The following is a 13,309-nucleotide window of genomic DNA, read 5'->3' as shown; positions in this document are numbered from 1 at the left end:
AAAAAGCAAAAAACTCCTTGGAAACATTTTCATTGATCTTAACCGCCAGCCGTCGATTGCAAAGATACGATTGAATCCACCGAAGAATGTTGGAACCGAAGCCCAGTCTGTCCAATTTGGCAATAGTGATAGCGTGATTAATTTTATCAAAAGCAGCAGAGAGATCCGTGTAGACAACGTCCGTTTGATGACCTTTAGACATAGCATCCGTTATAAACGTCGTGAAAGTTAGTAAGTTAGTGGCCGTTGAGCGTTTCGGCATGAACCCGTGTTGAGTTTCAACGATGTACTGCTTGCAGTGATTAAAAATAGGTTCCAAAACGATAAGCTCAAACAATTTAGGAATGGCGCTAAGAGCGGTGATACCACGGTAATTGTCGACGTTCTTCTTGTCTCCTTTTTTGTGCACAGGAAACATATAAGCAGATTTCCAGATATCAGGAAATACTCCAGTCATGAGTGACAGTCGGAACAGAAGACATAGAGGTACTATAATACCACTAGAGCATCGCTTCAAAATAACTGCCGGGATACCGTCGGGTCCAGCAGAGTATGAAGACTTCATTTTTGCGATTGCTGTTTTTACGGAACTTGCGCTTATGTTCATTGAATTCATTGACTGTCCCAAAACGGGAACGTTAAGTGCCGCCTGGGTGATTTGGGAAGGTGCTAAGATTTCTCTAGAAAATATCTCAGAGAATTTTCTCATGAACATTTCGCAAATTTCCTGCATGCTAGAACTTGTCTGTTCATTGTAAAACATAGATGAAGGAAGATCTGACTCCTTCCTTTGCTCGTTAACGTGCTTCCAGAATGATTTTGGATTAGACTTTAATCTCCTCTGTACACAGCGTAAATAGTTGGCATAGCAACGTTAGCTGTCTTTTTGTAAACTTTGTTGATTTCTACGTAGTTTCGCCGGAGCAACAAACCTCCGTTCTTAGAATATTTCTTTAGTGCTGTCCTTTTTAAACTTTTCAGTCGTCGTAGTTCTACGGTTTGCCACGGTACTTGTTCGGGTGGCTTACTAATTTGTTTAGGGACATATTGGTCAATAGCATACATCAGAACGTTGGAAAATGTTTGAGCTGCAAGATTAACATCGCCATTGTCAAGAATTTCACTCCAGTCAATGCTTGTAAGAAATGCAATAATACTATTGTGGTCAGCTCTTTTAAAATTATATCTGACGATGTGAGATATCTTGCAATTGTTCAACGATCGATTCCATTCAAGCCCAATGTGCAGAGGAGGATGATGCCTAACGGACTTCACCAGAGGAGAGGGTGCTGCGCTGATTTTAGGTGCACAGTCCGAGTTGCTTGAAAAACATAGATCGAGGATTCTATTGTGCTCATTTTTAACGTGATTTACTTGACGCAGTAAATTAAAACTGTACCGATCAAGCAAGTTGATAATACCAGCGTGAAACGAGGAATGCATTGGATCTGCAAACAGAAAACCATCGGAAGCTGTGAGCCATTTCAGGCTTGGAAAGTTGAAATCACCGACGATAAGTATTTCATCTGCCGGATGCATATGGGCAGCAATGACATCTTCTAATGACTGAATATGCGAGTCAATCAATGATAAATCGCGAGTCCGATTCGGTGGAATATAAACCACACAGAGAAACAACGAACAGTCGCTCAGTTTAATTTGCACCCATACCTGCTCGACACAACTCCCAGATGCGCTAATAATTAGCCGTCCTTTCAAGCGGCGGTGAATAGCAACGAGCACGCCACCACCGAAACTCTTCGAACTGTTGCATGGGTTACGATCGCCACGGAAAACTTCATAATTGGTGCCAAATGCTTGCGTAGAGAGGGTACTATCACTCAGCCAAGTTTCCGTTAACGCGATAATATCAAAACATTCATCCGAACATGCCAGTAAGTAATCGGTCAGGCATGTATTCATACCGCCGACGTTTTGGTAATACAATAGAACCGATTGCGGGCTGGAAGCAGGAAAGAAGTCAATGCCGGTATTGTCCAAACGTTTTGTATACTTGCCGGCGGTGGCGGGTTGGAAGACCTCATCACCGATCTCGCACACAGGACCGGGACGTCTGATGAGCGCTGGCTGCAATGGCTCGACTGTAGCGAGCGGGTCAGAGGCTTCCATAAAACCAACTGCGGTGCGTCCCGGTGTCTGGATTGAAAAAAATCGAACTGGAACCGGAAAACGAATCAGCACAAGCAAAACTAGAAATTGACGAATACTTGCCAAGGTGGAAAGTTTGGAAGCCCCCTTCACCACATCACATTTAGTGTAGTGTAAAACAGATCTCCTCTCGCTCCTCCATCGTTCCCGCATTAATGCAATGTTCGTCGAGTGGTTTGTAAATAGTAGAGGCTTAGTCGCTCGGTGATTTGATCATTTCGGGTATTTGTGTTGTAGTTGGAAATATTTGCGTTTGGGGCTTCACCCGCCGACAAACTGCTTCGCACCGTGAATTGGAATGAGGGTGTGTGTGTCAGGAATTTTTTTTTTGTTGTGCTCCCATAATTTAATTTTGTTCTGTTCAATTATCTGGTTATAAAGGTGAAATATTAGTTGTGAACTGATAAAGTAAATTATAATGTATATTGGATAATTAAATCAATTGTGTTTCAGCTATAACCAATGGAAATGACTTTGGTTGTTAAAACCGACCATGCGACAATCAGCAGAAAATCCATTTTCATGCGAACTCTTGGTAGGCTATGAGTTCGGCACAAATCTGACAACTGGCTTTGACTCGAGCAATGTATTTCTAACCCTAGGCATCCGGTGGGTTGATGAACGACAATGTCTAATCAAAAACCAATTACATCAACTTCGTTCATTTGTCATTGCTAACGAGGAAAATTGTTTCTAGAAATGTTTCCGTCCCCCGGTTGATACCGGATGGATGGAGTGAAAATCCGTACAAGATGAAGTTAGAGACCAACACGTGCCGCAATGCGAAAATTGGAGTGAATAGATGAGAAAGACAACTTTGTATCCATCGACTACCGAAAAAAAACAGGTGGGTTCCGCTACGACGCAAACGAAAAACTTCTTGGGCAGGATACCGAATCCAGAAGTTAAGGTTTAGTGCCTCAAGCGCTTAGTTTAATGGGAATTCAAATGTAGTCAGCTAGACATATTTTCCATCAATGCTTTGAAAAAAGTGTTTGGGAACGAAGGCAGGTGCGTTCTTCACTTTAAGCGGTTTGCGGTTGAATGCCAATGTCAAAAAATCCGTGGAAAGACTTTCAAGGACACATGTGCACGACGGTTATGCAGCTAATACCCTTGAATCCCCGTGATTAATTTCAAACGGTGATGAAGCAGATGGTTCCAGTGTTGCAGCGATGAATTCACCGAGCTACAGGAGGGTGATCCTTGCGTGAAGTCCAAGTGCGTTCGAAAAGGATAAACCATAAATTCTCTTGTATGATGTGGATTTACTCAGACCAATATCGACACGGACAGTATCGTTTCCATATTGGTAGCCTTCTCGGTGGTCGGATGTGAATCACCAGTCAGATTGAACCGTCGCGGGGGCACCAGCTACTGCTACTGTAAGCCGTGTTGTGTGATTTACAACCACGACCACCGGGTTTCGTTTGGAATTGCTGCGTCCATTTCCATCTACGGGCAGCTACTCCGTCCATCAGCGTCCAGCCGGAACAATGGTGCAGGGAAAATTTATTGCAGCTATTGAGCGCAATTGATAATTAGTCTCTTGATTACAATGGTTAAACTGTAGCAGGGCGGGGCCCAGCTGAACGGAAAGGTTCTAATTACTGTTGATTATGTGAAACTGGATGAAAAATTGTTCTATCAAAAGGCTTGTGAAATTGACTTGCCTCATTGAATCAGCATTACCAGGAATCGGTTTAATCGAAAAGTAGTTCTAGTTTGCATATTGTTGCTGGATACCGCCGACTGGAACGATTTCCATTGACTTTGGTTAGGGATGTCCTTTTTACTGCCGTTCGTGAAGACTTCTACTGTGTTATACCGAGCAAAACAAATTAAGGGATTAGTTTGACAAAAAACATACACCAAATACAAACACGTAGTGTTGCCATTATATCACACTCTGTAGGGAAACTATTAAAAAAAATAACACAAGTGGAGAAATTAATGACTGATCACTACAACTAAAATTATAGCGCATTTGCTTACTGATTAGCGTATACTGAATTATTCATTCTACATTGGAGTGTTTGTAACCAACGAGGGATCTAATTTCCGGAAGCGTGAGAGATGCGCATTGCTTTACCTGAGTGAGATAAAATTATAGTCATAATCAAGCGTTTTTCAACCGATGGGTGCACAAATCTCCCTTTTGTCCATTATTGATGCAATAGTTGAGTGGATGTCATAGGTTACAGTTTGGAGCATTTTGTCTGACGAGGGCTTTGGTTCGGTTCAATGCTTTGGATGGCAGTTTTTTTTTCGAAATGGTATTTCAGCTGGTGCAGCGGGAAGAAACTTTTCACGAGCGGATAGGTGATGAAGCAAATGTTCAAATTTTAATAACGTATTTTCACTCCACGATTATTGACAAAATACTGCGATTAATCTCGCGTCTGACACTAATGTCTCATAACACTAATAACACCAAGCCTAAATATGTTAAGCGAAGCACCAAGCCTGGAAAAAAGTTGGAACGGTAAATTCGAGCTATCATAGCTCAGCTGCTACTTGACCGATTTCGATAAATTTTACACCTTCGAATTTTGTGAAGTATGTCATTATTGACGACCGTTTAGAAAAAACTAATGAAATTTGATTTTTCCTGTTACAAGTTTCTTGTCAAGCTCAAAATAAAGATCCCGTAAAGTATGGATCCCGGAAAGACAAAAACCGCTGCCATTTCGCAATGGTTCAGAATCTGTCAATTTTTATGGCTGCGTCTTGTTGTGTACACTCTTCTCTAACCACTTGTGCAGTTGTTTATTCGTTTTCATTAATTTGTTTCGAAATGCGTGGACTTTCAGCAGAACAACGTCGAAAAATTGTGTACGAATGGTGCACAGAACGCGGACTGTCACTGAGAAAGATAGCAAAAATGGAAGGAGTAAGTGAAAAAGCCGTGCGAAATGCAATCAGGAAGTTCGGTGATTATAACACCTTTGAGGATAAACCGAAAACGGGTCGAAAAAAAGGTCCTGCCTCAGTTGGATAAAAGTATACTGAAGGCGTTCCAGCAAAAGAAGGAGGTTTCAGTTCGGAATGTGGATAAAAAAGTGGGAACTTCGAAGTCAAATGTTCTTCGTGCTAAAGAACGTTTGAATCTTCGAACCTATAAGAAGCAGAAACAATCAAAACGTAATCCGAAACAAGAAGCATCGATCGGGCCGAGGTTTCGAAAGCTGTACAATACGATTGTTGCTGGGAATTTGAACTGCATAATCATGGGCGACGAAACCTACGTGAAACTCGATTACAAATCCTTGCCGGGACCACAATATTATACGGTGCGAGAAGGGCAAGTGTGAAACCAGTCCGAGACATCGATTGAAGTCGAAAAATTTGATAAGAAAGCTATGGTCTGGCAAGCAATTTGTAGCTACGGTAAGATTTCGGACCCCTTCATCGCCACTGCTTTAATGAACAGCGAAATATTCATCAAGGAATGTTTACAAAAACGACTTATACCCATGATTCGAAGCCACAAGGATCCTGTTGTCTTCTGGCTAGATCTTGCTTCTTGCCACTACTCGAAATCAACGGTAAAATGGTACACTACCAAAAATGTCACTTTCGTCCCAAAAGACATGAATCCACCAAATTGCCCACAACTTCGACCAATTGAGGAATTTTGGGCATTAACGAAAGCACATCTTAGGAAACATGTCTCGGCAGCCGAAACCATTCAACAGTTCGAAAAAGATTGGAAAAAAGTGTCAAAACTTGTTGCCAAGAAGTACGGAATTTAATGAGGAACGTTCGCAAGAAGGTGCGCCAGCTAGTCTACAATGGCTAAGTAGCAAATGTTGAGAATAATACTCTGTTGTTGTAGTCTAATATTATCAGTATATCGAAAAAAATTTGAATATCTAACACTTGTGAATTATTTCCAGCGAAATCAAAGTGCGTCCATACTTTCTGGGACAGTCTTTATGCCCTATCTGCATTCATGTGGCATCAACGTCGCATATAAAATATTGAAAACTTCAACTTTATCGAGTCATAACTTTGTTGTTAGCCAACCGACTGATTTTTGTCGTGAATACGACTTACTTTACTATGGGGTGCCTTTTCAAAACTTACCCTCTGAGAGAGTGATAAATTTTTGATCGTGAATATCTCTTGTTGTATCTAACGAATCAACATAATTTTTGCTACATGCCATCGGAAATATGATCACAATTTTATGAAAAAATATTTAGTTGTGTGACATAATCTCAAATAGTTCAAAATTAAACTTTTCTGAAATGTTTGGTATAAACGAGTATCAAAGAGGATAATTCATAAGGCGCGTTTGCCTTTCTCGTATTTTGAAAGCTCATAGTTCAGTGATACGTGAAAGGATTTATATAATCTAACTACCATTAGAATCGAAATTTTTCAACTTAAACGTGTATAGCAACAGCGTTGAAGTATTTCAATAGTACACTTTTGAAAATCCTGTCTCATTTGACCCATGTCAACACCAGCCAATCAGAACGCGTTCTGAGGAAGAGAACAAAATATCTGCTGCTGTACAAAAAAAATCGTTCGAGAGAAAGTTCCGAACAGTGCTTAATATCGGTCCTTCTGAAAGGCAGGAATGAATCCCGTACAGCATCCGGATAGTTTCTGTCAATGAAATGCAAATCCGAAATGAAATAATCGAAATTAAAATTCTATATGCTGATATTTTTATAGCCGTTAGGACCGCCCATTAGTGAAAAAGCTGTTGTTCGCAGTTTGATTAGATTTGTGCACTTTTCGCTGTGTGAAATTCACAGTAATCGAAATCAAGTGAAGCCTTCTTTGTTTTTGCGAAAAATGTGCCGAAGGGGAGTCCAGTTATGTCTCTGACATTACCCACCCGCCTTTTTGCAAGTATGGCGCTCTCAGGCATGAAACGCCGAGATCGAGAGTCAACTCTATTTTTTTTTTGAATAAAATCGACTCTCGGACGTTGAATTTTGAGATCCCCGAAATCGAACGTCGAGATATGGTGTTATTTCGATGTTTCAAGTAATTCTAAGATATTTGGCTAAAAAAATAAGTTTCCGATTTCTGTAGATTTTTTTTCAAAAAAAAAATAACTGTTCACGCTTATATGAGTCCGCCTAGGCTTGATTTTCCGTTCTAAATTTATAACTTTCACCATTATATTTACGTCTCGACAGTGCATAGCAGTCAATGTTGAACTGTTATGCCACCAGTTCAACATAAACCGCCGAGGCTAAGACGAAACGTAAACATAATGAAATTGGTTATGTGTCCTAGCACAAACAAGGTTAATTCCTAAATGACTTTCACCGCCGGCTGACACCACTTACCCCCCTACCGCTTTACGAAATTAGAGATGATCCGAAAATATTGGCACTCTACTGTATAATTATAATGGTAGTAGTAATGATAAAAATCCAATCACAAAGAATGTTTCATGCTGTTGGTTAAAAAGTATCACCCTATGAATTTTATATACAAAACTAACATAAGTGTAGGATTTCATTCATTAAAAAAGCATTCAAATGGAGAGGTTGTGTTTCGAGACGAAGACAAATGTAAGCTGCAGGTAGATAACCTGTTAGTGCTAATCGCAAAGGCGCAAAGCCAATATTCGGGGCGATTCCATTTTCAAAAATACCTGGAATAGTGGAACTGACTTCACTGAAAAAAAAGGGCCTATCCGATCTGAGAGCTGTTTCATTCTGTAGGTTACACTAGATCATGCACTAGCTTTCATGTTTTTAAAAATCAAACAAAATTGTTTGAAGAATACCATTTCTTTTTTATATTCGAATAAGAGAGATATGAGAAAGACATCATTACACCACTAGGTAGATACAAACAGGTATTACGTATTCCGTGAGATTTTTTGTGCTAAAATCGGAATTCTACTTTTTCTGAATTGTAAAACAAGTATATGATAGATTTTCGAGTGGAATTTACTATTAAAAAATTCAAATAATTTTCGAGTTCTATACATTAATTATAAGTTAATACATTATTTATTGCTTGTAAAACAAAAAAAAATCAAACAATGCATTATTTTAAAAATGTATTTGTTTTCTTTTGCCACGGATTAGTATTTTTCAAAAAATTATTAACTATTAAAATTCTTATACTTTTACGTTCTATTTCTTATTGTACAAAGCCATTGAAATTATTTAAAATTTCTGTGTTGTCACAAAACTTATTTTACTATTAAAATTGAAATTCTACGTCTCTATGAAATAGATGAAATCAACACGGGTTGCAATATATTCACTTTGATTTTCAGAAACTTTGAAACGCACTATATCTATCGGAAATTTGAAAATTTCCGATCTTTTGCCGATGTTTTTGAGATTCTACGGAAAATCTAAAACAAAATTTGCGTTTGGGTGGTGCATAAAAATTGTTTAGATCTTTTGTCCAATACAAAAATATAATTATTTTTAGAGTCTAGGTATATTTACCAAAATTATTAAGATTGTCAGTGAACTCCAAGTTTCGGTTTTTTGTAAATTTAGTTCATAATCAATTTTCAACTAAAAAAATATGGAAACAAATATATGTTAATATAATAGAAATTCTCTGTATTTGTACCAAATTTCTTGATTTTCTCCAAGGTGGCTGAACCGATTTCAACAAAGAGTTTCCGATGGTATTTCGATACTGAAATTCCACTATGCTTCTATTCGACACCGAAGTGATTCGGCAAAATTTAATTATTATATTTTCATCAATAATAAAATCTCTACTGAATAAATTCGCAGCTGGATCACAACTGAGAAGTAATGATAGTGATATTTTCGATACTTGCAGTAAGGACAATACAAACATCAATATTTTTCCTCATTCCAAATAGTGATTATTGCGACGAAAGGCTCTTTTAATTCCAGCTGATTGATTACACTGCACTATTTCGATTGAACCTAATAGAACATTACTTAGCATGAATTTGATTTATAGAAGAAAAAGGAGCGCAGTATATTGCATGTTTGAACACAGTGTTTGACTTGGCGTAGCAAAAAACCTGCGCTCCTGTTACTTCTGTAAACTATAGTCAAGCTAAATTGAGTAATACTTTTCATTAAGCAGCTTTGTGATTATATTTTTGTTCGACCATTCGACCCAGTTCGTCGAGTACGCAAAATGTCTATGTGTGTGCATTTGTGTATGTGTGTATGAAACGCTTTTTGCACTAACTTTGCTCGGAGATGGCTGCACCGACTTCCGCAAACTTAATTTCAAATAAAAGATCTTGTAGTCCCATCCAAAATTCCTGAATATTGTTTGGATACGACTCCCTGAATTATGGAAAAAAAATGAGCAAAACAATGGAAATCTGTGTGTTAACTTTTCTTGGAGATGGCTGTACAAAATTAGATTCAAATGAAAGGTCTTATGATCCCATAGGAAACTCCTGAATTTCATCTTGATCCGATTTACGTTTTTTGAATTACAGGGTGATTAGTGTAAAAATTACTTACTCACTTTGTTCAAAGATGGCATTACCGATTTTTACAAACTAGGATTTAAATGAATGGTTTTATAGTCCCATATAAAACTTCTGAATTTCATCTGGATCTGACTTCCAGTTCCGGAATTACAGGATCAAGAGTGTTGATCATTATAAGCATTTAAGCAGAGCAGTGATGCCAAACACGGAAAAAATGAGTTCATCTGTATCTGACTACCGGCTTCAAAATTACAATGTGACGAATGTCCAAAATTTTAAACCATTTTTAAAAGCGGTGGAACGGAAGAAGAAAACACAACGCCGCTTCTACACACGAAGCACACCGTGTGCGATTTCGTACACGGGGTACAGAAAGGCCTTATTATTACCATACAAACTAACCGTGACTGAACCGGCCGAATTTTGATTCATTTGTTATCCTATTGAATGAGTTCGAATTTTATCCGGATCCGACTTCCAGGATAATGAGAGGTAAAAATGTTTAACCTTCATATAGTTGACGGCACAAAAAAGTATGAAATTTCCGAAGCAGATGTTGAAACTACTGCAACTGTGACAGTCTCCCGATTTCGGCTCCGGAAACAGTTATCCAAAACGTTAAAATGAAACTTGCAAAGAAAGGCACCATTACACCACTAGATGGATTAAAACAGTCTATTTTTCGTTTCACTGCTCTGAACATTTTCATAAAGGTTCAGTTTTTTTTCATCGTTGAATTCATTCATCATGTATTCTTTCCAAATATCTCTGTTCGAGAATAATATCAGATATATTCAATGTTCGAACTTTTTTTTCTCAAATATCATCGAAGAGAATGTTCGGTTTTTTTTCATGTGAGAATCGTATTTGCAAAAAATCAATAGTGAATAGTTGATTTTCGACGTAGGACTACGTCTTTTTGACTATGCTCACCTGGGTACATTTTCAAAATTCAAATTAATTCATTCACGAAACGAAGGGAAGAAGTTGTAAGATTGTTCCTAATTCCACGTTTATTATCAAAACATTGTTTGAATAGTGAAAATATAGTCTCTTAACCAAAATTGGTTAGGTATCAAACAAATCGGCATTGTGAGCAGTTCGAGCGATTACATCATTCAGCTGCTGGTCGTTTGTATTGGAGAAAACGAAAAGTGGACAACGATGGGGAACATTATACAAAATTAGCCGTTTTAATGGCTCTAAATGTTATCTAAAGAACTATTAAGATTGCTTCTTTGAAAATCGAAGATAAAAATGATCAGTTTATTTCAAATCTAGAATAACTGTTCGCGGCACGAAGTTCGCACCAAACGAGCGCAAATGCTAGCATTTGGCTGCAACGCATTCCAGATAAATGTTCCGAAAAGTTTTTAATATTGTAGAGAATTTCATCATTTGGTTCTTTTGAATGTCAGAAAAGTATCTCGTACAGTATTTCGATAGTTTCTTTCTATGAAATATGTTTACCCGAAATAAAGTAATCGAATTCGAGCGATTGCGTCATCGAGCTGCTGGTCATTTGTATGTGAGAAAAAGAAAACGAAAAGTGGGAACATTATACAAAAATCGGTCGTTCTAATGGCTCTAAATGTTACGTAAAGATTACGTTTTTGCAAACCGGAGGCGAAAATCATCAGTTTAGTGTCAATCTAAAATAGTTTGATTAGCTTTGCGCACTTTCTTAGCGAAAAATTCGCACCAAACGAGCGCAAATAAAGCTCGTATTTGACTGCTTCGCGTTGGACTAAAATGTTCGAATGGTGTTCCACAATTTGGCCCTTCGGAAAGCAGAAATTGAATCCAGTGCAGCATTTTGATAGTTTCTTTCACTAAAGTATTGAAATATATGAAATATTGAAATATATGAGCGATTGTACGACTTGTGTTAGGATTATATTTATGTAATGATTTCTTCTAGGCTCGAACTCACAAATGACTTGGAATGGTGCCTTACTTCTTGGGATACAAACGTAATCATCCGTGATCAAATAGTCTTTTCCAGGATTCTAAAGTCTAGTGACTTTTCAGGACCCTAAAATTAACATAAAAAGTTAATTTAGAAAACTGTCTTAAACTACCGGTCCAATTCCAAGATTACAAACGAAATATTCCGAAACCGAATGGCCATTCTCAGGACTACACATCTCGAATGCAATCCTACGTCACTCTCGCGTTTATGTCACAACTCAATCAAGCTTTGTCTGAGTTCCCAACACACCGATGTTTTCCGACTATACTGTAGAATCTAGATTTAGCGCGAGACAATAGAAGACCTTCAGAACAATATCTAAGAGAAGCTTTCCAGATTATTTGTATGAACCAAGTAGAGTAAATTTATGTACATTCCGATGCCGAAATTACATCTTATTGGCACATAAAATACTTTCAGCGCTGATCCCCCATTCCGTCATTGATCATTAATAATTTGAACATACATTCGCGGTTTCAAGTGCCTTCCTTGAGGTACTCCGGTTCCTCGATGATAGAGAGGTTCAGAAAATTTTTGTACGGATTGCTCTAAGTAACGTGGAGAAACGTGTAGGATCATACATCCTATTCCGATGGCAGTCGTCTCTTCGATCTCGACTCTCCGTGCTTCATGAGTTTAGTTCCACCGAGACTTCACCGCAAAACGTCACTTATTGATTTTAGTTATTTAACATTACGATAATTTTTAGTTTTTTGCAACATTACGATAATTGAACTTGATTAACATTTGTGTTCACAATTATTCCGAATAAGTGACTCGCTGAATTTGTCTTTAACGTGCAAGAAAATTGCTCCATTAATTTTGATGAAATGGAAAAAACAAAAAAAAGATGATCCCATCCCATCAGCCCACCCACGCGTCTGTCTCGGCACGTGAAAAACCTCCGGAGTACACGAATCCATTGTCTAAACAGTGCAATAACATACTTTCCCAAATTTGTAAACCCGACGGTGTAGATGATGATGTTATTCCAAATGGTCCACCATATTTCAGAGCGCCGCGACCCTTCGGCTTGTTAGCTCCGTGTGGCAGCGGAGACGTGTCGTGAATGTTTTTTTTTCTCCTTTTTGTTGTTGTTGTTGTTGCTTTGTTTATGAGGATGTCTACTGTTTTCCCGACGCCTTCCACCGTCGTCGGTTCATAAACCAGTCAGTCAGCGCCACCGTCACCGGATGAAGCTTGGAGGATAGAGAAGTCGTTCCCGTAAAATAGTGACACCCGTGTGCTGTGTTGGCTTCTGGAAGCTGGATACTAATCTTGTCGGTGTCCCTGTTCCTGTCGGCTGTCGCCGCTGACGGGATGACAAAGTTGTTTCCATTTTTTTTGTTTTTCTTTTTTCGAAGGGTCTTGTTTTTTTTTCTTGCTCACGTACTCGCGATCCGAGGTAGGACCCCCGGTAGCCGTCCGTTTTTTGTTTGTCTGAGTGAAACAAATGTGTTTTTTAAAAGTTATTGGACATTTTTCGTGACCTTTTAAAAAAAAGATAATTAACTAACAAAGTATGCATTACTTAGATTTAGACTCTTACAAGGAAAATACTCTTCACTATCGGGTTATGAATTGAAAATAAAATAGTTCACTTTGTTTTCTTTCCTAGCATAAATTCTCGAATTAAATCAGTAACGATTTTGTAAGGAACTTCCCCGCATCATCCAGCCCTTCGCAACTCAATCAAATTCGGATCCTATCTTAATGTGAAACGTTACGAAGCTGGCTGCAATGAA

General features: G+C 38.3%; 1 protein-coding gene across 1 annotated transcript in view; it reads right to left on the bottom strand.

Annotated features, from left to right (window-relative positions):
- Positions 1-1,300: 1,300 nt before the first annotated feature.
- LOC131426915 (uncharacterized) overlaps positions 1,301-13,309 on the bottom strand; it is a 47,891-nt gene continuing 35,882 nt past the window's right edge. The window contains exons 2-3 of the mRNA XM_058589678.1: positions 1,375-2,157; positions 1,301-1,321 (exon numbers count right to left, since the gene is read on the bottom strand). Of these exons, the coding sequence (XP_058445661.1) occupies positions 1,301-1,321; positions 1,375-2,157 (804 nt within the window). The remainder of the gene's footprint in view (positions 1,322-1,374; positions 2,158-13,309) is intronic.

Source organism: Malaya genurostris, chromosome 2 (genome assembly GCF_030247185.1).
Source record: "Malaya genurostris strain Urasoe2022 chromosome 2, Malgen_1.1, whole genome shotgun sequence".
Taxonomy (NCBI): Eukaryota; Metazoa; Arthropoda; class Insecta; order Diptera; family Culicidae; genus Malaya; species Malaya genurostris.
The sequence above is the reverse complement of the archived record's forward strand: the minus strand, read 5'-3'. Positions and strand labels throughout refer to the sequence as shown.